The sequence below is a fragment of the Branchiostoma belcheri genome, unplaced genomic scaffold (genome assembly GCF_001625305.1).
Source record: "Branchiostoma belcheri isolate BF01 breed outbred unplaced genomic scaffold, Haploidv18h27 scaffold53, whole genome shotgun sequence".
NCBI lineage: Eukaryota > Metazoa > Chordata > Leptocardii > Amphioxiformes > Branchiostomatidae > Branchiostoma > Branchiostoma belcheri.
Window position 1 is genome coordinate 2,115,252 of NW_017804165.1, and position 24,136 is coordinate 2,139,387.

General features: G+C 44.4%; 3 protein-coding genes across 4 annotated transcripts in view; 2 read left to right on the top strand and 1 right to left on the bottom strand.

The window, feature by feature from the left end:
• The first annotated feature begins 445 nt into the window (after positions 1-445).
• Positions 446-12,865, top strand: LOC109480909 (tubulointerstitial nephritis antigen-like). Of its 2 annotated transcripts, none has more exons than XM_019783276.1 (13): positions 446-654; positions 2,438-2,892; positions 6,177-6,243; positions 7,828-7,932; positions 8,491-8,605; positions 8,906-9,023; positions 9,327-9,477; positions 10,057-10,219; positions 10,431-10,476; positions 10,803-10,926; positions 11,487-11,535; positions 11,669-11,708; positions 12,062-12,865. In XM_019783276.1, exons 2-13 carry the CDS (start codon positions 2,577-2,579, stop codon positions 12,193-12,195), a joined length of 1,428 nt encoding a protein of 475 aa, XP_019638835.1. In that variant the 5' UTR covers positions 446-654; positions 2,438-2,576; the 3' UTR covers positions 12,196-12,865. The 2 variants fall into 2 exon arrangements, with proteins under 2 accessions (XP_019638835.1, XP_019638836.1); XM_019783277.1 differs by having other exon boundaries at positions 446-571.
• Positions 12,866-13,619: 754 nt separating this feature from the next.
• Positions 13,620-22,596, bottom strand: LOC109480911 (lon protease homolog 2, peroxisomal-like). Its single transcript, XM_019783278.1, has 23 exons — positions 22,478-22,596; positions 21,780-21,870; positions 21,276-21,474; positions 20,977-21,083; positions 20,777-20,860; positions 20,480-20,548; positions 20,016-20,194; positions 19,800-19,851; positions 19,497-19,618; positions 18,974-19,159; positions 18,453-18,600; positions 18,081-18,160; positions 17,723-17,897; positions 17,538-17,595; positions 17,262-17,392; positions 16,868-16,993; positions 16,633-16,690; positions 16,267-16,359; positions 15,896-15,957; positions 15,584-15,720; positions 15,225-15,291; positions 14,836-14,946; positions 13,620-14,520 (listed from the first exon to the last, which is right to left on the bottom strand). The coding sequence occupies exons 1-23, from the start codon at positions 22,585-22,587 to the stop codon at positions 14,410-14,412; spliced, it is 2,556 nt and encodes an 851-aa protein (XP_019638837.1). The 5' UTR covers positions 22,588-22,596; the 3' UTR covers positions 13,620-14,409.
• A 39-nt stretch (positions 22,597-22,635) lies between these two features.
• Positions 22,636-24,136, top strand: part of LOC109480880 (ankyrin repeat and LEM domain-containing protein 2-like) — a 2,561-nt gene continuing 1,060 nt past the window's right edge. Inside the window, 4 exon segments of the mRNA XM_019783210.1 lie at positions 22,636-22,690; positions 23,215-24,005; positions 24,007-24,072; positions 24,074-24,129. Coding sequence (XP_019638769.1) covers positions 23,268-24,005; positions 24,007-24,072; positions 24,074-24,129 — 860 coding nt within the window. The 5' untranslated portion in view covers positions 22,636-22,690; positions 23,215-23,267.

Consider the following 24,136-nt stretch of genomic DNA (forward strand, 5'->3'; position numbering starts at 1 on the left):
GTGCTACTGGAATGCCTCCTAGCAAAAGAAGTAAGAACTGCAGGGTATGAGATCGATATCGTTTGGAGTTAGGCATCCAGTTTTATCAAGGCTCCTATGTTCGATTTGGCTTTAGAGGTGTGCATACTTAAACTTTGTCACTTATAATCAAGCAATTTAAATCAAATCTAATCAAATACGATTTCATAACAGTTGTAGATGGCACAACATAGAGCGAACGCTGCATTGCATCAATGAGGTTTAAGATCAGATGCATCAAAGACGTTTAAAACCTTGATTGAACAAAAAGTCTAAAAGCTACACCACTCCATTTAGGACACAAAAGGTACTCTACTGTATAAACGTAACGACACCCTATCAAAATGAAATGGAGTCTACATTAATGTTGACAGTTTTGAATGTAGGGCACGTCCTTGTGGTGACCCCTGCCCCTGAACATGACACAGTACTCCAGTCCCTCGAGATGCACTGCACCGCAGAACAAAGCCTTCCCGGCGTGCAGCTGTGGCCTTGAAGTGGAGGGGGCGTGATATTGCCTCTCCTTCAAGGGTGTCGGAGCCGGGATAACACGGTAAGTACTGACAGGGGAGCGGCCAAGCGTCAAGATCGGGACGGCGGGCTGGTCATGTACAGGCGCACCCGGTCTGGTAACCGGTAAGGGTTCCGTCTCATATCCCCACACCTTTCGTATGACGCAATGGGTTATGGTGAGGCTTGTACAAAGTTGTATAGATTTCCCTCTGAGCAAACTGTCGCCGTTGATTGTTTGTCAGACGTCAGTGCCCCTATTTAGGCTATTACCACACTATTTGTCACTTACTGAAACGTTATGTGACCCGCAGGAGAAACGAAGGTACGAAAGCGACCTTAGCACAACAGGCTCGCCCATTATGTCCAATTATCAAGCGGAAACGTTCACGGTAATTACCTGGCCTTTTGAGCGAGAGAAAAGGGAAGTCAACGGTCAGAGGAATCGAGGAGAAATCTGTGCAAAACATCACAGGAGGGAGTCGCCGAGAAGGGAACAGAGAGGCCTCGCCTGAGATTTTGAAGAGATTTTTGACAAAAAATCGTTTTGAAGTGGGGACCACACATAACGGCGTAACAAAAGCAGGAACCGGTGGACAACACGGCTAGGTGTTGTGTTACCTTCACGCCCCTCGACGTCCTGAATCGGATACTTGTTTTACTGGAGAACTTCCTTTAGAACAGACTAATGTATTTTCCCAACTTTCAGATACATATAATTGTGCTTCTAGTTACCAGTGTTATGGTTAATTCGTAGCTAGGATTGAAAAGGATTAGAGTTTACACGGGTTTTGCGACCTGTATCGTACCCATAACAAACGTCATTGAATCAGTGCCCCGTTCAAGACCTATAATATACAACCATCCAAGGAGGTTAAACCTATATCCAAATACCATGACTCGTGTCGATGACATAGAGGAAGAGAGTATTTGCGGTTTAGAAGTCGATTTTCTCCACTTCGAAGTGCCCAAACCTTTGCAAAGAATATACCCTAAACACTACACATGCTGGAACTTGGAAGTAACATACGTTGAAAAAGACGTCTGTTCAGTTCTCCCTCTTCGAAGCTAGCAAATCTATACCATATGCCATAGTCTGAAAAATCAAAATTCCTACTTCTGACGAGAGGAATATTTCCGCTCTTTTTACAAAGATTAAAGACATTTGACAACGTCATAACTTATATCTATACGTATCATTCTCAAAGATGTCATGAGGCATTACTTTTATTCGGTCCGATTGCTACCCGCTGAGTAGTGCATCAAGGCTTCTTTTCTACAAGGAACTCCTACAGAAGCCCTTTCTGAAATAAACATTCAAGTTTGATTGTTGCTCTGCCAAAATTGTGTTTTTAGTAAACGATGGCTTTGTACTATGTTTTTGTTGCCAGAGGGAAGGCTGAAGTTTGTGGGCGTACAGCGCCTTCTGGCATGCACCAGACATCAGATAACCGTGTCACAAACAGGCCAGGCTCTAACTATACCGTACAGAAAGGCCTGCTGACAGAGTGTCTCTGACATCACGTAATAACAGTGAGAGGGCGATGGGGGAAGGATCCACCGCGAGGAAAAGAAGGGGACTTTTTTTCACTTTTATTAAGTCTTAAATGTCGCTGCATAAATATACAATCATGCCCCATCACAAGCCTTGCTTTCTTCGTCCGAGCATTTGGAATGGTCCGGACAGGGCCTAACAATGTGTGCAGAAGCCCATCGCTCAACTGAGTTTGGATAAATGTTTACAGGGGAGACTGAGCAGATGGTAGTTGCCGCCTCTCCTGTACTCAGTCACCAGGGCGGCGCGGTGACCAGTCCGTAACAAACACTGTAAACCAGGCTGGTCCGACTTCCGAGCCAGTCCGGCTTCGTTAATCAGCCGACTGTGATTTTTGTTCTCTAATCTGTTTAGTTCCGCAGGTCGCCGGTTGCAGGGAAGGCAAACATCCTGTTTGACCCGAGACACGCCAGATTCTCTCCTGACGAGTCGTCGCTGTGAAGTTTGTGGTCCATCACAAGTCGCGGTATCACCCCGGGAACGATAAGGGACAATGAGGACTATGACCTGGCCCGGACTCTGTGTCGTTTTACTGGTCACCTTTGTGCACGTGGAGAGCCAACAGCAACCCAACCTGGTCTTCCGAGAACCTCCGAGGGCCGTGACGGGAACTTCTTATTGCTCGCTTCTGAACTGCTGCAGAGGTAGATCGGACTCGTGTTCCCTTCCCTACTTCGACACGATCTGCTACTGTGATGAGTTTTGCAACCGCACGTCTGCGTCGGACTGTTGCCCGGACTACCGGCCGGTGTGCCTGGGCCTCCCCCCGCCGAACGAGCCGACGCCACTGCCCCAACCTCCCGAGACAGGTAAGCTATTGTAGCGGCCAAGGCACGTTTACTTAACAAATACTGTCGGCTCCGAAGTTGTGTATCTACTCCATATCCCCGCACAATGGGTCTACCACAGAACCCGTTGTTACGCGGCATAGCTGCCACTTTATCGTTCATTCTGCGATAAATCTCTTGCGGCTTGTATCGGAGACCCGCGAACTGTGTTTGCACTGAGCAAAGACTGTGCAGAGGCCATGTTACTTTACTTAACCGACGTCTGACGACATTTTTGTCAGCATTCTTATCAGCAATAAGTTTCCTCCAGACTAGACTATCTATATGAAAACATTGTCGGCGGAAAACGCAAATGTGCAAGCTGTATTTACTCGGAAACAGGCTTAACGGTGTTTCGAGACAAGTTCCTTTCATCTCTCTGCTATTGGCATTTCCACAATAATTCTGCTCACGGATTACTCCCGAGAATCGCCCGACTGTTTGAGAGACGTTCTAAGATGTCAGCTGCGACCTCATAAGTTGAAGGTACTGCTACTTAGCTCAAGCCCCAAAACAGACAATATTCGTCCCATGTTTGAACAGCTTATCTTATGCACACAAAGTACGGCTTCCCTTGGTGAGGGGAACGCTCCACATCAAACAGCGCCCATGTTTTGCTGAAAATAATTATAAACGATGTGCGCTGTGTGCATTCCTGGATTGGGGCACTTAATCACCCTTTTGATGTAGGATCGAGGAGCAATATTTGAAGAACATGTTAAAAATGTAAACTGAAAGGACCTGAAAGACATTCGGCTAACTAGATAGACGACGTGTCTGTAGCGAAGGTACTTAAGTGTGGCGCATTGTTAAGATATCTTGACAAGATACAAGATGACAAATGATGTAGGAGAGGTTCAGATGACTGAGAAGATCTCCTTGACAACCATCCCGGACTCACAGTTGGCGGGAAAACATTCCACCTCCCCGGGGACACGTCCGAAAGAAAAACGTCTGAATCTTTGAAGATCTATTTTGCTAGCTTTTGTCCGGGCGCGCCAGTGCTGGAGCCAATATGGCATGGCACGTGAGCATGGACCAACCCACAAGAATCTCTGAGCCCATCGATCAACATGACAGAGTCCTCTACCTATTCATCTACATGTACGTCTGTGCTCTAGTTTAACGTTAGATGAAATAGGTATACGTGTACATCAGAGATCATCAGAGACTGGGCAGGCATTTTTAGGAAAATTTCTAAAATCCCATAATACTATTAGCCAAGCAAAGCAGACCGCCCAGTTTGTGTATACGAAATACGATGACACGGCAACTTAAAACGATATGTTTTGGGACAACTTGTGTTCCAAACGCGCCATTCAAAACTTACTGGGCTCCATTGTATGGCTTTTTCCCCTTTGTTAACTTTGAACTTATTACGCAATACTATCCGGTAAGAAGATGTGACTAAAAGTATTTATCAAAAAGCTTAAGATAAGTGCCTTGTATATTTTTGTAGACAGAGTCGATGGCGAGTGATCAAATGGAATCAGAAAGACAAACGCGAACGGTGTTCTCTCACCCGTAAGTGAAGGTGTAAAGTCGTGTAAATAGCAGTAATGAATACGGTAATGAGCGTTTGTACGGCACGATCTGTCACGGGACACTGTTCCCTGGGTAGGGGTGCTGTTCAGATGCTGTCAACAAGAATGGGCGTTGTTTGAGCACTGTCAGCCGATTATTTACTCCCACAGTGTTCATTTTCCTCAGCCACCACCGTCAGTAAACTCCACCACCCACACTCAGAGATGCTATTTGCATTTTCGTTTAGCATCACGACTATTCACAGAGCAGTCATGTTAAAGCTTCCAGACAGGTGTAGAAATTTTCAGACTATTTTAGACAGTCTGACGAGTTCAGCTTTCTTATTTGAAATAAGCCGATCGGCTTACATGGGAGGATTAGATGGTAAGAAGTTCCGAAAATGTCAATATCTTCCCCCCTAGCATCTGCTTGAATATCAAGGTCCGTACAAAACAGGGGAATCAGAGTAAGAGTCTTCAAAAGCAAAGAAACCTCTTAGTAAGAAGTTTCCTTAATTTGAAGGCATTCTATAATGACAGCTCAGATAAGACTTTGTATTGCAATAACAACTTATCCCTATCACGGCATACGCTGGCATTACTGTTGTATCCTTTTAGTTACCAATGGCTTGTATCGCCTAATGATAAAATCGGCTTTGTCGAGAAAAGCAAGGCAGTGTGGGATAAAGCACGTATCATCAGTTTGCACAGTCTCTGTTGTCCCTGAGAAAGATCCATGTGCAGACGTCACGACTGTGTTTCCAACAGAAGTAACCTGAGATTTCTTAACGTGAGGTCCTTGCCAGGTGTTCTTATCTTCAGTTAAAGATAGAACCGACCTTGAACTAAAAAAAACTCCAAGCAACTGATAATTCGTCAGTCGTCAGGAGTGCATTTTCAACGCACGTAATCTCGTGTGGTTCATGTTTCCACACTAACTGTCTCAGAGTGTCGATCCATATTCCATCTGACAGTTAAACTGTCGTGTAAATATGCTGGTTACATATTGAACCTCGGCCATTTTACTCATCTTTGTTACGAAACATTGTAACACATGACTTCAAGCAAAGTAAGCGGCAATATACACTTCTTTACACACCAATAACATGGATTATTTGCTTTTACTTATTACAAGCATCCTAGCGATGCATTGCGTATTTATATAAGGGTAAAAGTAACGACTGGGTGGCAAGGCTGAAGTTTTTATGCGAGTGAATAAAGCCAACCCAAACAACCAGACTATCATTTACCCGCCAGAGAGGTTACAAGGCGCTAAGTGCAGGTTAGCCACGAGGACAGCGTGTGTTTATACCACATAGTTTGTGTTTTGCGCCGTAGAGCTAACATTGTCAAGGTTAGAACCTTCTGCGGTTGGCAAGGTCAGGGTCCAACAACAGCTGGGCACAGAAGTTGTTCCACTCCTCAGGTTTGTTGTGACAAGTGGGGGAGGGGAGGGCATGCACAAGTTCACGTTACAGGTGCACGGGAACGGCCCCCGCAGGGAGTTCCCACCCACGGCACGCGGGGTGTCCGTGTCACCTGAACTGATGACATCCCAGATAAGCCACATACAGAAGAAGACATGCTTTCAAACTACATCAAGATAAGACTGATGGCAAACAAGTTCACGACTTGGCTGCCGTTAATTAAAAGAGAGAACACAATCCCTGTCAGCTTTGAAGACACAGGACAGCTTGTGTCTCAGCTCAACCTTATATCATGAATTTTTTTTCACCATTTCAGATGGCTGCTTCCATGACGGGACGTACCATCCAGGCGGGGCCACGGTCAGGATCAACTGCAACCAATGGTAACGTTACGTGTTCTAGTTAGTCCATCAGTATGGCTGTGGCTATTGTTGTCGTTCTCGTGTCGCCCGAAAGGCCAGATGAACTCGCTAATGTTTCAAACTATTTAAAATATTGTGTGTGCACTTCCCGTGCACTTCAATTTGTTATGAACATATACGGTATGGTACAGAAGCTTAAGGTTGGTTTTACATATTTTTGCTACTTTAGAATTAGGACGTCTGCTTCAAAAGATATGGCAGTTTTCAAAAGATATGGCGACGTCGACTGGTGAACTATGGTTGTCGGATGTAGCAATTAATATCTACTTTGTCATTCCCCATTCAAGTTGTCAAATAGGGACTGAAGATTCTCGCCATCATCAGTCATTGTAAGTCCGCCGAACCGGAAAGGAAACATTGTGAATTCAGATTGACGTGTTAGTGTGCTGCCGACTTTGCTGTTGTGTGGTTTGTTAGAGCGTACGGAATGTATGAGGAATGTAAAGACTAGGAAAACCCTAGCGGTGAGCGCACACACGGAGTCGGGCAGGAGGCAAGGCCTAGTCTGGCGTCAGCCGGGGTGAAGTCAGACAGCTGGGACTGGTCAACAAACCTGGGCTGCCGGGTTTGTTCGTCTGATGTATGTTGAATTTGTCTGTAAACTGAAGAATATTTCCTGTAGGAACTGACACGGACAGACGTCAGACAAAAGGGCGCGAACAGGGAAACTCTGCGGTTCAATGAGACATGAGAGGAGACCCGAACCCTGACAAGGCTGTAGTGTTACAGAAAATGTTAACAGTCGACAAGTTCGACAAGTAACTGTGGCAGAAAAGACAACAACGCGGGCTTTTAAACGCCTGTCTTGTTCTTGTGTAGAGATTTGGTATCAAGCCAAGTGTTGTATTAAAAGGAAATACATTTTGTGCGGTGAAACGTTAACTTGGCATGCCATGTATCAAATTGAGCGACTAAATTCAGATTGGAGTAAATCAAACAAAAAAGAAATGGTGCAACCGGACGACTATTTGATACTATGATATAACGCCAGGGAAAGAAATAGGTGAAGCTAGAAGTACTCACAGTATTCACAATTTGAATAGTTTTCTTGTGTTAAACCTTTTAGACAAAGTCAATATCGTCTTGCTGGATCAGTATTTCTGCTGTGCCATCCATGTGCCCTGTCGTGTGTCCTTTGTTCCCATGTCACAAACACTGTAAGATCCGCAATAGGGGGCTTATCTGTTCCGAGCTCGCCAAACAATACTAGTCGTCTCATATAGTCATACGAGACCGAAAACATTTGGCGGAAACGCAGCAGATCTGTTATACGGGCGGAAAGCGGCTCAGTCCCGAGCCCCGTGTTCCTAATCTCCAAGCAGATGCGATGGGGCAATGGGACTTCGTGTCGGCGGCCTGTATCCATTTGCCGCCTGTATTCAACGTTCGCCCCACGTATCACGTTCTGCGGCAGATTCGTTGGATACAGGTGGCAAATGGATACAGGCGGCCAACATGAAGTCCCCTCATTGCCCCATCGAATCTGCTTGGAGATTACCGTTTTCCCCGGTCACCGCTAACCCGCTCCCCGCATGTCTCCCCCAGCGTGTGCCAGCCCACCCAGACGGGATCGTACGAGTTCCGCTGCCAGGAGAACCCCTGTCTGCTCAGGCCAACCATGCTAGAGGCCATCAACCAGGGAGACTACGGGTAGGTCCCCTTCCCTCTACAGGTCAGGAGTCTGGTGTCTATCCTAGTCTACCTCCAGTCCGCTCCTCTGATCACCTCCTGAAACTAGGAGAGGATGGACACCAGGCTAACACGTCCGAACAGCGATCGTCCTTTACCTCATTTTAAACGCCTGCATTTGTAAACAGTTAGACCATATGGAGGCCGAAAAGTCCCTTGGAGTGTGGACGTGTGATTGAGAGTTGCCAGTCCTGCAGGTGCACAGAGAGGTTTACACACGTGACAGGGATACCCTGTTGTCGCTACCCGCCTCCCTGTAGACAAGGCTCCTAGTCAAAGTGCATTAGATTATAATCTTGCCAGAGATCAAGGACCAAAGTCAAGGATCTGAACTTAATCTGTCGCTAATCTACACATTTTAAGACCCTTTGCTTGTGATCATGAGACAGGTATTGTATATCACTACCATTTGTCGTTTAAGATGCCTGTCGGCTGGGCGGTATGGTATATCGTACATGTAATAGAGACCATACTCGCCATGAAGTATTAACTTTTTAACGTGGCATTAACTGTCTACAGATGGCAGGCGGAGGCCTACCCGTTCCTGTACGGTCTGACCCTTGACCAGGGCCTGCAGTACAAGTTGGGGACGGACCCCGTGCCGGAGAGCGTCCATGCCATGAGGGGCATCCAGGTAGGAAAGGTCATGGTGTCTGTTGTTCTCAAAGTCGCATGTGGATGGATTATTGAGGATAAGCGTTGTACGATCGGAGAATAGCAATCAATATATCCCCAAATATATCGAAACTACTATTTTGGACATATAGTTTTCATGTCTATATCCATTTTACCTATTAATCGAGGTGACATAAATACTTTAAAGGCAAGGAATTGTAATTCTAATGAATGACAGGCTTTCTATAATTTAGAAGTACGTCGTTTGATCTGTCGGTCATTATCCTGCAAAGCTCATATTTCTACCGTGGTTCCTCAGGTCAGTATCAGGGACAACATTCCGGAGTTTTTTGACGCCCGTAGCCGCTGGCCTGGTCTTATCCAGGACGTGCGGGACCAGGGGAACTGTGGGGCATCCTGGGCGTTCTCCACCACAGGTACAACCCAACACCCCTGTCTCACAACTATTCTACCAACCGACTTTCAAGCAATCATGTGGTCTTAGAGACATTTGGATACATTGTCTCATGGCAATGTTTTTGCATGGCGCAATCGGTCTCAATACGACATGGTCTCATAAACCTCCAACCTCCTCACAACGTAAAAAAACTATCACGACACTCTTTTCTCTGTCTTACTTCGGTCATTTCACCTTATACCTCATAGACTACGATGTGACTCCAGTTTATTATTATAATTACTAGCTACATTGTTGATTAAAAATCACATTTTCCACCCAGCCGTGCTCGCTGACCGTCTCGCCATCCAGTCCCGCGGCACGATGACGGCGACCCTGTCACCGCAGAACCTGCTGTCCTGTAACACCAACAGACAGCGGGGCTGCCAGGGAGGCAGGCTGGACAGGGCCTGGTGGTTCCTCAGGAAAAAGGGGTAGGTGGTTGATTTTACGGAGAGGTGCCTGTGTGGATGTTTAACACCATGGGCAGGTGTGTTTGCCTGTGTGTGGATGACGGGGAAGGGACAGCTCTGTAGCTGTATGCTTGTATGGATGGTGTTCAGTACCAAGGACAGGTGTGTTTATGTGTGGATGGTGTTCAGCACCAAGGACAGGTGTGTTTGTGTGTGGATGGTGTTCAGTACCAAGGACAGGTGTGTTTGTGTGTGGATGGTGTTCAGCACCAAGGACAGGTTTTTTGCCTGCGTGTGCCAGTGTGGATGGCGTTCAGTACCGAGGACAGTTGTGCTTGTCTGTGTGTTGAAGTGTTCAGCACCAAGCAAGGGCAGGCCTTTTGTCTGTGCGTGGATGGTGTTCAGTACCAAGGACAGGTGTGTTTATGTGTGGATGGTGTTCAGCACCAAGGACAGGTATGTTTGTCTGTGTGGGGATGGTGCATCAATGGTATAATCACTTGTATGCGTCTGGAAAGAGGTCTACAAGTTCAGTAAAGTACTTAAAACCCGTAGCCTCCACATTTCAATTTGTGTTGCTATGTTGCTATGATGTTCCAGGGTCACCACCGATGCCTGCTACCCGTACAGTAGCGGTAGCTCGGCCCAGGCCGGCCAGTGCGCCGTGCCCAGGTCTAACGGAAGACCCTACCCGTGCCCCAGTAACAACGGCGACACAACCATGAAATACCAGTCTTCACCAGCATATAAAATCTCAAACAGAGTAAGGCATAGTTCAACATTTATTCTTAGTCAGTAACTTATATATCCACTTCTTCACCGGTGAAATCACCTCTTGACCGGGCTTGGTGTTTCTTCTCCGATTTAAACGATCGAAGCCACATTATCGCATCTCACAAAGAAGCCTTGGAATATCAGTACCTCTTGTGACGCAATATCTACAATACTTTTCTAAAATACCGTCTATTTTTCAGGAAGAAGATATCATGAAGGAAATAATGACAAATGGTCCTGTCCAAGGTTTGTCTTCACGCTCCAGTTTGAAGTTGTATAACACATGCGCCACTGACGACGTATAACTATGAGTCCTGAATCGTACGATGATAATACCACGCTTTCCAGTGTGTCTTATTGCGTTCCTAACGTCTTTAAAGAGAAGTTCATCTATACAGGATACTTGTGGTAACGGTTACGCGATCGGGAAAATTGCCAATTCAACTTTCATGCTATTTGGTCCAGTTCTCCTAAAGTCTTGTCTTCGCGCTTTGTAATCAGACGCTATATGTACGAAATGATACCGATGAGATTACTTTTAAAGTTCTACCTGTATCGATGTTTACCTGCAGCCACGATGGAGGTGAAGCCTGACCTGTTCTCCTACAGATCAGGGGTGTACAGACACACGGAGCTGGCGCAGGGGGAGCCGCCTGAGTACCGGCGCAGGGGCTGGCACTCCGTCAGGATCGTAGGGTGTGTACTGTATTTATGTTAACCGAAGGAAAACATATTGTTTTTGCTACGTTTCCTCTTCTTCTCCAAACCAAAATGGTCAATGGCATGAACTAATGTTGGGTTACATCATTTTCCAATTGTATAGCAGGGGGATTTAAACTCCCGTCTGACAATATATATGAATGTGTTTGAGTGAGACATATGCGAAAGTAAACATTATGCATTTGCTTTGCAAATGTTACCTTTCTAATCTTCTGTTTGTACTCATTCATCGCACGGGCAGACGTGGTTGTGACTTGCCACATCATACAATTTGTAAAATTCCAATACTCCTTTGCACATTATTAGCTGGATGGTTCTGTTTATCAGTAATCCGTAACTGTAAGTATAATCCATAACTGTAACTGTAGTAACTAACGACATGCTTTTGTAGTGTAGTGAGGGGCAAATAAAAACTTAGAACCTTGTATTTCACAGGCCACTTGGCTTCTTCACAATGAAAGACGGATAGTTAAGCTAGTTGCTTATGTTTTTTAAGAGATAACTAACAATGTTATGTTTTTCTTTACTCCCTGAAGTTGGGGTGTGGAGATGTCAAATCCATATCAGGCACCAATCAAGTACTGGGTAAGTTTTTTTTGCCAGTGCTTTCTTATTCACACATGACATATTGAGTCGATGTAAATGTGACGTGACGAATTTGTACGCATTCAAAATCACCTGTTCATCAGACATTGAGCTTTTTTTCTCCGTTTCCTAGACGGTGGCGAATTCCTGGGGCAAACAGTGGGGAGAAGAAGGTAAGTACACGCAGTGTTACCACTGTACAGAGTGTTGTTGAAACATGGAAATGCCCACAGGGAACATTGTATGTCTCACAGGACTATGATTAGTACAGGGGAATAGGCCGAAATGGCACCAAACCATGCCCCTACTTCTGACGATAGCAAGCTACACAGGTGACTGAGGTGCAAACAGCCAAACTGACATTTTAGTTAGCCGTAGTACTTTTTATCAATTCCGCTTTCAAAGCAGAAATATTGCAAATTAATAGTGCAAAATAGTGCAAATTAATCATCTAAAAAATAATTTGTTCAAATACTATGATGTCATTTCTTGATACGAAATGTGTTTAATGCATCTTGTCTTGTAGGTTACTTTCGGATCGTTCGTGGCGAGAACGAGTGTCAAATAGAGTCCTTTGTGCTGGGAGTCTGGGGAAAAGTCAACCCGATGGTGATCAACAACAGGGTCCAGAGGAGGAGGAGGAGGAGGAGTTTAAAATGATGCTGTTTTATGTACATGTTTAACTGTAAACAACAAATATAGTTGAGTGCGGTAGCTGTGATAGAGGTTGATATTGTGTTATGTTGTATTGCCATCCCTGCAGATAACGTCACTAGTGACAAAAGTGACACACACCTAACATTTCTTGCCACTTTCTATTCTTATTTGTTGTGGTATATTATAGTCTCAAAGTATCCTTTTGTTCCGAGTCCAAGCACTCAAGTATTGTATGGAATCAAATATGCATATGTATATGTATTATCTGTTGGATATAATTTATACCTTATACCATATCTAATGGTCCAAGGACCTCCTTCCATTTCGAACTTGTAGTGTTTCATGTTTATGTATGAAGAAATGTGACACGCGCGGTCGCCTCGTCTTACGGACCGCTAGATATACAGTATTTTTCCGAAGAAGTATTATATCATCGGGCCTCGTACCCTCTGCATACAAGTGTACATGTCATATTGGTAAATATCTCGTTGTAAACAACATCAATGTCAATGAGAGCGAACGAAAAATACACTCATTTGTTTAGGCCAGTACACTGAGTATCGGACTTTCATTCCCCTGTTTATATCACCGTTGTTTCCAACACTCTCCAGCTGAGAACTCTCAGACATGGTTGAAATATACCTTAATACGTCTGAAATAAATGTGTATACATTCCGGTTATCTTTGTCATGTACGTGTGTGTTCTTGCGTTGCTTCCTTGTCCCCTTGTCGGCAAACTGTTGCTTGTGATGTTTGTTGCCAACAGGCAGACAGGCGTGCACGCTTCCCTGCATGTGATTGGGTGTTCAGTACCAGGGACAGATGTCTTTCCTACGTGCGAAAGCGTTTCAGCACCAAGGACAGGTGCGTTTGCCTGTGTACCGATGGTGTTATACAACAAGAAGTGATTCTGTATGGACGGGGCCCCATATTATATATATGTTTCAGCTTAACCTGTAGAAGTTACTGCCCGCCTTTATGCTGCATCGCCCATTGTTCGAAAAGTTGTTCTGGAACCACAAACTCCCTGTGTTCTAGACTAGCAACGACGTTCGATGTGATTTGTTTACATTCTCAACTGACTGCTCGGAGCGGCAGACGCAGACTTGAGCTGCTCCTTTCCTCAACAAAAGTTGAGAGTTTGTTTGAAACAAAATAAATGTACAGGATTCTGAAAACAATCCACACATAGGAAAGACATCTGTCTCCTTGGAACCACAGTGCCCATAGCCGCTATCGACACCCCTCCCTCTTCTAAGGTGAGCCAGTTGGCGCCAACGCCAGACTCTGCTGTTGGGACCAAAACAAACGGCGACAAGAAGACGTAGGAGACTGCGGTAGACAAGGTACTACAGGAGAACCTACAGATATGAGTCTACCTCAGCTCCGTCATGACAAAAAACATCACATAAAAACTTGAACATGTATTTTTTTGTGTTATTGGGTTGAAATGTTCTTTAATATGGATTGTTTTCCTGAGATAATCCAGGCTTTTTCTGATTTTTAACCAAAGGAAATTACATACAAATTTAATAAGTATATTACAGTCATATTACATTTTGTATATCAATATATCAATCTTTAATGTCCATGGCATTGTTGCATTGCTCTTTTTACTCCATATTCAGACTTTATCATCAGTACAGAAGGAATACAGTCATGTTAGTATCTGGTGTGTATGTTAGACATTGTGTTGAACAGCCCATGTAGAACTGGTGGAATGCACTGCTATGCATTGAAAGAGAAAGGCCAATTACCAGTAAGTGAGTCTTGGTCTTCTGTAATCTCAAACTGTAATCTCAATATTATCATCAAATCATTTAGGCAGCATAAATTGACTTACATCTACATTCATGAGAACCATATGTACATTAATATCATTGTGTATATTTCTTATGCTGTGCAAAGTGACTGGTAGCACAGTCCTATTGTTTGATAACCTGGAGGTATGACCACATGCTCATAGTTATCTTACACTAATTTGTACAACTTATTAGCATTAGGGCCATTTAAGTCTAAAACATAATAGAGGTTTGTCAGACGTCTTTTAAAATGAGAGGATAAAGAAATTCATAAACAGGAACTCAAACAACAGAAAGATTGTGTTGTAGTAGAGCCCCCTCCGCCAGGTTTTTGAATTGACTGCAAGTTAATCTCTAAAAACTGATCACGGTGTAATCATGCTGGGCTCCACCAGGCTGTGATCGTGTCAGTCTGTCAGAGCTTGCTGGAGACAGCGCGGTCCTGTCTGGAGGACGGGAAGCCGTCATCAAACGCTGCCTTGAGAACATCACTCAACTGGTCAGCCAGGATGAAGGTCAACTCTTTCTGTAGGGGCAAATACATAGGGTCTGTCAAGTCTAGTTTCATGTCACATTATGAAGATCAGTACAACCTACAGCTCCTAGGCCTAATTTTGAAGACTGCATCTAATTGACAGAAAAATACACCACTAGTTAGCCTGTGTTACACCATCTCCCACTAATTGTGTCGGTCAGGTGGGCTGCTTAGAGCACATTTAAGTCAGACTACACCACTGGTCAGCTATTGCCATAGGTACATGTCATCTGTCCAATATATATGACTGCAGGTGAAGTATTTCTTACCCTACCCGAGCACTTCTCTGTGATGCTGTGTACTCACCCTGACGTTACTGGGGATGTCCTGCAGGTCCTTCTCATTGCGCTTGGGGAGGATGATCCGTGTGATCCCTGCACGGTGGGCAGCCAGCACCTTCTCCTTAATCCCTCCCACCTACACAAGGCACACACGACACAGCTTTTAAGGGCTGAACATATTTCATACTTTCTTGGGAAGAATTTTGTCATTAAAATCCATGTTTAAACTGATACAGCATCTAAACAAAGATCCAATAGACATATTGTGTGAATGCCCTTTTTGTAATTCTACTGTACTACAAAATTGCTTTCCATCCTGAAGTTCAAAAGCCTTCCTTTCCTCTCCTATCACGAAATAAAGCCACTGTGAAATAAATGCAGTTACAGTACACCCATGTTACCCTGTGTACTCACCGGCAGCACCACTCCCCTGAGGGTGATCTCTCCTGTCATGGCGGTGTCCCACCTCACCACATGGCCGCTGAGAAGAAAGAAAACTAAATCAACATACAGCAGCAAATTAGCACTCATTATTACTAGTACTTCAATGAATCACATATGTTCTCATATCTTTAGGCTTTATATACTACTATATGTTCAAGTCCTTTTAATAGACAAATGTGTTCATATGATGGCAATGCTAGATAAAGCCAGATACCCGGTAAGTGCATAACAGTGAGGCAAATTTCGAAGCTACACATGTTTCATGAATGTGCAGTTACAGCCAAAGGTTTTTAAGATCAATGTTAGAAATCCATGTGAGTGGTGAGTACCTGAATAGAGAGGCCAGTACGGTGACAATGGTGACCCCCGCTGACGGCCCGTCCTTCCCGATCGCCCCTGCAGGGAAGTGGATGTGCACGTCTGTACTCTCCATCAGGTCCTGCCCTGCTTTCTGTACCAGCCCGTACTGGGGGGACACAGCAAGATGATACTGAGTTTGTATTTGAGCTACATTGTGTAAATATGTACTGAAGTCCAAGACACAAGCCAGAATCTGTTGTGCTGCTTGCATACATGTATATGTTTCTACTGCAGCAACTTCTTTACAGATTTTGTGCCATATCTGAACAACAGGAGCTCACCTCCAGTGCATTACTGCGCAGCCAGCTGATGGCCAGCTGAGCTGACTCCTTCATCACATCCCCTGTGGGGAGAGAAGACTTGTGTGAACCTCATAATGCTGGGAAGTATTTAAGATTTTCATCAAGTTCTTGTTTCATCTCGTTGATTCTGCCTATGCATTTTCCCACTGGCTCTCACTCCCATAAAGCAATAGGCATATACACAGTGGGAAATTGAATGCAGGAAATGGGGGACAATATTTTCTGGGACCTTTGGCCTAACTTCTTGTCAGTCTTCCCAATGTGCCTAGCATTAACTACACAAACACTGAAAACAAAGCCTCCCTACATGCCGGTAACAAGTTACACTAATCTGGTAAGCAGCCCCTCACCCAGCTGTCCTGTCAGAGTGAGCTGTCCATCTCCGTCCATCCTTGTAGCCTCCACAAACATGATCTCTCCTCCCATCGGCGTCCATGCAAGGCCTGCAGGGAACAAATTAATATCTTCTACTAACAAGCTTCAATAACAACAGAAAAGACTGTAAGAAAGGAAAACCTTGAGTACCATTGGTCTCTACAAGGGTTATCCAGTGTCTCTAGTTTGTTACATGAGAGCCACACCTTGAGCATGTTAAAGATCCTACCAAAATTGTCAAAAAGAGAAGGGGTTGTTCCAAGTCCAATCTTATGCAGTTGGTGTTACAGCTAAAGCAAAGCAAACGAAGAAATGAAAGCTACATATGAGTATTGCCTTACCTACTGCAACTCCAGGCTGGTTCAACCTCTGAGACACCTCATGTTCAAACACTGGGGGCTGCAGAGACAGACAGACATTATCATATAACCAGCTCTGAAGAATGAAAGTTGGCTTTGTATCAATTAACCCCTGTCTTTTCTGGTATTTAGTATACATTCTGATGAGTAGTTTGTAAGATTACCTACTAGTATACTTTCTTTCACTAGTATACATTTCAGCACAGTCTTGACTTACCCCCAGTATATCCTTCACAGCGTGGTTGTCAATGACAATAGGCAGGTTGGGAGGGTGGTCCACATGTGGAACCTTCATGTCCTCATCTACAGCATGCACCTCATCAGTCCTGTCTTCTTCCTTGCTCTGTAAACAGAGGCACAAGTGGCATGAGGAGTTGTTGTTCAACAACACAAGAAGAGCAAGCATGTCATGTGTAAGTCCAGGGGAGGGTCTCCACTTTTGAATGACAATGAAATGTGTGATACAGTCAGTTTTTACATACAGTCAGTTTTTCTATAATTTAATAAACTGAACACTGCTGGCAACACAGATAGTACATGGAATTGTATAAATATAAATATGAGAATATCTAACCATCAATGTACAGGCTTAATGTCCAGTACTGACTTACTTCCTTGTTGTCAGCAGCTTGTTGCTTGGGTTTGGGCAGTCCTTCTGCCACTTTGACTGCGACAGCTCTGCACACGGCACCAAGTCGCCTCTCCAGGGTCCGCACACCAGCCTCACGGGTGTACCTGCCAACTATAGCCACACAGGGAAAACAGCAGTTTTCTAAACCATTTCACTATGTACAAATGTATAAACAAACCATAAAAAGGGGACACATCACATCTTAACATTCACATACTAGTATTAGTACTAGCAATGTGAAGAACTTTAAACTTACTGATGGTTTTGAGCCCCTCGTCAGAGAACTGCAGTTGTTCTCCAGTCAGGCCATGCTCCTGTGGGGAGAAAGTACACATTGCTTTTGTACTGCTTTTTGTATACATGAAAAAAGTAGTTAAGAATATTGAAATCTCTGGACTCCGGTGTATGACAGCAAAGTTGGGTCCTGGAATATGTCCCAACCTTGAGTTGCTTGGGAACGAGATGCCTGGTTGCTATGCTGTGCTTCTCCTCCTGTGTGTACCCTGGGACAGAGATGACCTCCATCCTGTCCAGCAGGGCAGGCGGGATGGTCGCCGTGGTGTTGGCTGTCGCTATGAAGATGACCTGTGACAGGTCAAAGGGCACATTCAGGTAGCTGGGTGTTTGGTTAAGGACATCTATACTAAACAGTACAGGTTCATTGGCTATAATATATTTTTGATCAGGAACTTTAACTTGCATCAATGATAGATAACATGTAATCCTTATACGCTCGGATTATCATCACAAATTTGTTACAGTACTGCAGTGTGCTACAGGCCACAGTGTTGAAGGATACTGATCTGTGAAGTGGGCGTTCTGTTCAGGGTCCAGCACCTCCAGCAGTGCTGATGCTGGATCTCCCTGCAGGCTTCTACCCTACAGGCAAAATAAAAGAACCGGGAATGTGTAAGAGGCACAGGCAAACTCTGCAAGCTAGAAAGTAACCTTGTTGTTATGATCTTATAAAACCTAATATATAGTATATTATGTAAGAAATTTCATACAAAAAATGCTTTATGCCCAAAAGATTTTTCTGTCATCTACACATGTTCAACTACTTTTCACAATGCGAGTTTGCAGAAACTAAGAGTCAAACAGCTTAGCACAATGAGCACACAATCAAGTCCTTATGAACAACTGTTAACCACCATTAGTACAACCGACATACCAGCTTGTCCACCTCGTCCAGTAAGAAGAGAGGGTTGTTTGTGCCGACAGTTCTCAGCCCCTGGATGACACGACCAGGCATGCTGCCGATGTACGTCCTGCGGTGACCCCGGATATCTGAGGAGTCCACTACTCCACCCAGGGAGATCCTGTGAGATGGGAGTATCTGTTGATAAACCAGGCTTTCTGTCTACTCTGCCGCACATCCAAACAATTGCACAACAGTATACAAAAACTATTTCATAGACCAAAAGGTCAAGGTCCCATACCAAATACAGTTATATACACACTCACACTATCCAGCACTGTTTTATTAAATTACATGTACCTAAATGTAGAATTATATAGATACATGTATTCAATGCTGGTGTCAGTCCCATAAGATTGAGGGGCTTTAAGTAAGCAGTTCTATAACAGAATAAACAGAATAAAAAGATAATTAAGTACAAATGTAAAAAGATAATTAAGTACACCAAACAATCTACCCAGTCCCAGAGCAAAGATTTCACCATATCCGCTGACCTGTGGAACTCCCTGCCCAGGATGTGTGCGATGGACCGGCCCACGCTGGTCTTCCCCACCCCTGGGGGTCCCACGAAGCAGAGGATGGGACCCCGCAGGTTGTTCCTCAGCTGTCGGACAGCCAGGTACTCCATAACACGCTGCTTCAGCTTGTCAAGCCCGTAATGGTCAGCATCAAGCTCTTCCCTGCAAGTGAGCGGAGTGCAGTTGGTATTCTTTGGTTTTATTCAGACAAGAAAGAATTACACAGACAAAAGCTATGATCTGTACATCTATGTGTTACTGTACATTGCAGTGTATATAAGGCATAAATAATTGACCCCCTCAGAAATATCAAAACATTTATTGCTTACAGATGTCCACAGCATATCGGCTATACAGATACAGATACACAGGCACAAGCCGCACAACCTAGCTATGCACATACCATATTATCTAGATTCTTATCAATACCTGCTTCAAAAATGGCAAACCTCTTTGCACCTGTTTCAGGTTTAATGACAACACGTTAGAACTATGTTACCTGGCATGTGTGATATCCAGCTGGTTAGGACTGCTCTTGGACCAGGGCAGCTCAGCCATCAGTTCCAGGTAGTTCCTGATGACAGCGTGGTCAGGCATGGCTGCTGGCATCTTCTTCAGGCGCTAGATGTTGGGAAAAATCAGATTAGAATTGGCTGATTGGATATTCTATTTGACATTCTGTCCAGCATAACTACTATTGGAATTGGCTGATTGGATATTCTATTTGACATTCTGTCCAGCATAACTATTGGAAAAACTATCACAGTAAGAGATTTACAAGCTATTCTGTGAATTCACTTACTTTCAATTCTCTAGTAGCAACCTTCAGAGCCTGGGCTGGAAGGTTGGCTTGCCTGCAGAAAAATAAAGCAGTTTGACAAATTCTCCAATAGAAAAGATTATTACATCATACATGTCAGCAATGTGTACATATTTCAGATCAATGTCACCTGTGTGACTAAAGTGATAGAATGCTCAAATACACAGTTACATGTATTTATGTCAGGAGTAACCTTACTTGATTTTGTTCTCCAGTTCTGTAATCTCGTCCACCTCCCCATCCTCATCCTGGTCCTGGACGATCCTGACGGGTCGGCGGCCCCCCTCTGCAGGGGGCTTCACTACGATACGGACATTAGAAATCTCCCTGTTCTTCTTGTTGCCCTGTTGCTTGGAATTCTGCAGAAGTCTCAGGCCCTAGAGATGTGTCAAAAGAGGTTACAGTGAATGATGATTCTTGCATGGTTCTAGATGTTGTAGGTTACTATGTCAGGAGGGAGCAAAGACAACAAAGGGAACATTAACATCAACCCCTACAGGGCCAAGTAATTATAAGGATACACGTGTAAACACTGCAACTCTCAACAATCGGACTATGCAGCCACAGCAGATGCTGTGGCGCAAACACATGGATACAGACTGAACCATGGTTCTGGCACCATCTCTGAGAACAGATGGCTGCCAAGAGCAGGTTACTGTTACCTCAATCTGCCTGAGGAGAAGTGGAAGAGTCTTCTCAAACCGCTCCCTCAGATCGACTGCATCAAGAACCTGAAATACAACACAATGTTAACTTTCCAGTCAGACAAAAAATAGAAGCATGTGGACCAGACAATCCATTTTGGTCCATCAAAGATTTTGTAGTTGACTTCTTGCCCTACTTGAGATGGGCAAATTTCACAGGCCACAGTTCCTTGTGAATAATACGTTTGCACAAATTAGATGAGTCATCTGGTAGTAAACTTGCCTGTGCATGGATAGGTTTGCACCTTAACTTACCTGTAATTTTTCTTTAAATGTTGCTTTGACGATAGAGGCAAAGACATCAGGGAGATGCTGAGAAGGAAGACTGTCCAGCATTTTCTGCAAGAGATTGTTCAGTAAATTATTATACATAATGTTTACTCTTCAGCTTTGAAGAACCTACACATAAGTTACAAAATCAAGAAACTTTCATCATTGTCTACATAGAAGCTGACCTTGAGTTTTGCCACCACAGGTACGGTGATGTCCAACATGTCCACCAGAACATTGGCTTTCTCCTTAAATGTGTCCAGCAGTGCAGACAACTCCTCATCATTCTCATCTGTAGGCAACATATATCACCAATCAGTTATGCAAAGAAAGCTTTTGACTTAAGCTAGACATTAGACATACTAGCACTACATATTTGAAATGTGCAAATGGCAACATAGCCTACAAATAAACAGTATCTTTCATTACCAATCTGTTGAAGATTTGTTGAATAATTTATTTGTATCCTATATCACCAAATTACCAGTAAGGTCTCCAGGCAGCTTGTCCAGCTGGGTAACCTGTGCAATGGGATACGGCATCTCCTGAACAAAGGCATCCAGTTTGAACCGGCACAGACCGGTCACCAGCAGGGTATAAGCTGGTTTGGGCCAGTTGGTACCAGTCACCTGGGCCACAACTGCTGCAGTTCCTATCTCATGGAGGGCTTCAAGGTCTTCTGTCTGTGGGATTTGTAAAAGAGACCAAAAACTTAATGTTGGCACTGTACCACAAAAGGATCAGCATTTCGGCTATGACAGTTTTTATGTGCAAAACAGTCAGCTTCGGTGCTTGCTTTTCTTTCTGTATTTGCCAGGGCTTGACGAGGGAATTTGGATGACAATGTAACGCTACATTTGACAGTAATTTAGAACAGAGAGTTATCAACATTGGGAAAGATAGCTTTCTTATCAGACTTGTCAATCAAATATTACCACGAGTAGCTCAATCTTACAACCTGTCACCAGTATGCTGAAATGATTCTTACCTGTGGGTCCTTATTGGTAGTTGTTGCCACACCTATAATGATACTGCTGAGACTGCTCCTCTTCATCACATGGTTCTTCACTAACTGCATACTGTAGAGGCAAAAACATAAAACAGTCTGATCAACATCATCTGCAAGATCCCTTATTGTTATTGATGTGTGCCACATATTTACATTGCGTAACAGCTAAACATTGTAGGTTTATATAAGCTCATAAGCCAGGTACAGCATCTTCAATATCAATAACACTGAGGTTACTCTCAGAGATTTTTTTCTTCTTTACAAAAACAAACAAAAACATGTTGTCTAGTCTAACCAAGGCTAAGAGACATGAATTGTATAAGGTCAATGGGCTTGGTGACAGGCAGGTCAGTGACCTCATTCACTACGGCCAAGTGGACTTTGCCAAAGTTACACAATATTTTCAGCAAGTTACTCCCCTGTCACTCGTATAATGATAAGATAGATTAGGACTTGATGTTTGTAAGCGGAGCCAAGCATGGCAAAATTTACACAGATCTGTTTGTTAAGTACACAGAAATACTATGATTTTTCTGATATAACGAAGTTACACATCATCACAGATTCACACACTTACGTAAACACACAACACACACCAAAATTTTTGCAAGGAAAATGGGTGTAACAGAAGCCTTGCGCAGCCAAACCACATGACAACTCATCAGGACGATACCTACTTTCTCGGGGCATGGACAGGTATCCTCATGGAGGAGCCTGGCAGCAGCACGCCGCCAGAAACCACCAGGATCGGCAGACGCCTCGGGATCCTGACCGATCGAGGCGCCATCTTCCAGGTACAAAGTTCAACCCTGACGAAACTTCCATAACCTTTCACCCGGAAATGGTCTGGAAACGTGCACATCCGGCCAGACAGGGCGCGGCGGTTGCAGGTTTGTGTTTCTAACTGTTCTTTTAAAGGTTGTGTGGATTTAAAGAGACGATGTTAGCTACAGGCTGTTTAGGAAGATCATATACATGGGAACTGTACAAGTGGTTAGATATGTCATCGGCTGGAAACGCAGAAACAAGCCTTCAAAGAAGAAGATAAGGATCGATACCATTCATGTTTTGGCGGACGGCGTGCAAGGTGGGAGGGGGGCGGGCCGGTATTTCGATGTAGAAAAAGTAACTTCATGAAGCACGTGGAATGTATCTAGGTCATATACCTGATTTCTGAACATAGTAGATGTACTTTTTGGACCTGTCAACTTGCTAAGTGATGTTATGTCTGCATATTCGAATGTATGGGGGGGGGGGGCAGTGTTACATGTATATATGTGAAGCATGAACTTCTGAAGGGATAGGTAGGCAACAAAAAATCGTGTCAACTTTTTCCATCACCAACTGCATTCTTTCAGCTGTGACCTTGTATCAGAAAGATACAAGTTAAACACATTTTTCTTCTGTGTTGCAGAAGTGGGGACAAGCTTGGCATGCAGTAAACCAGGACTGTGAGTACACGAGGGGATGGAGGCCATACTAGAGGAGCTGCATAAGCTGACCATCCCAGAGCTTCGGCAGAAGATCAAGGATGAAGGTCAGCCCATGGGACCAATTACCGCCACCACGCGTAAGCTGTTTGAAAGACGACTGGCTCAGGCTCTGTACAGTAAAAACAACCCAGAGCCTCCAGGAGAGGACACCCCAGACTTTAGTGAAGATACAGGGAGTAGAAGTGCAAGCACTGAGACAGACAGCTCCGATGTGACACTGTCTCAACCAGCAGTATCAGGCAGTAATGCTGATGGAAGCACCAATAACAGTGACAGGGGAACAGAGGAGGGATCACAGGCACAGGTAGAAGAAGAAGAAGGTGGAGAGACTATGTACTACGCTGTCTCCTTACCCCCTAGTGATGTATCATTGGCTGCTCACGCCAACGGCTTCGACCCTGATCAACCTCACGTGTACACCAAGAGGTCAGAGGCGTTGACAACTCTGAAGAAGGTCAAAGGGGCACGTTTTAAGGCTTTTAAGAACAGGAAGGACGCTACTGACTTTTCCCTGCAGAAAACACCACCAGTACAGAAGACATGTGAAGCAGATGCTGAAGCTGCAAAGGCAGAGAAGGCCAACAACTTCAAGGCCCCCAAGGTGCCTGAGCTGAACCGCCTGAGGAAGAGTTTTGAGCAAGGGGACAAGGTGACCTTCACGGAGACTGTCTGGAACAACCCTCGGTTTCTCATCAGCTCAGGGGACACGCCTCGTCATACTGCAGGAAGGGTCTAGGTGGAGCGCTTTACACGTCGCAGCCAAAGCCAACCTGCCCAACTATGTGTGAGTTGGTGTTGGACATCTTACAGGATCACGAGTTCCTTCAGCTCATGTATCCTGAG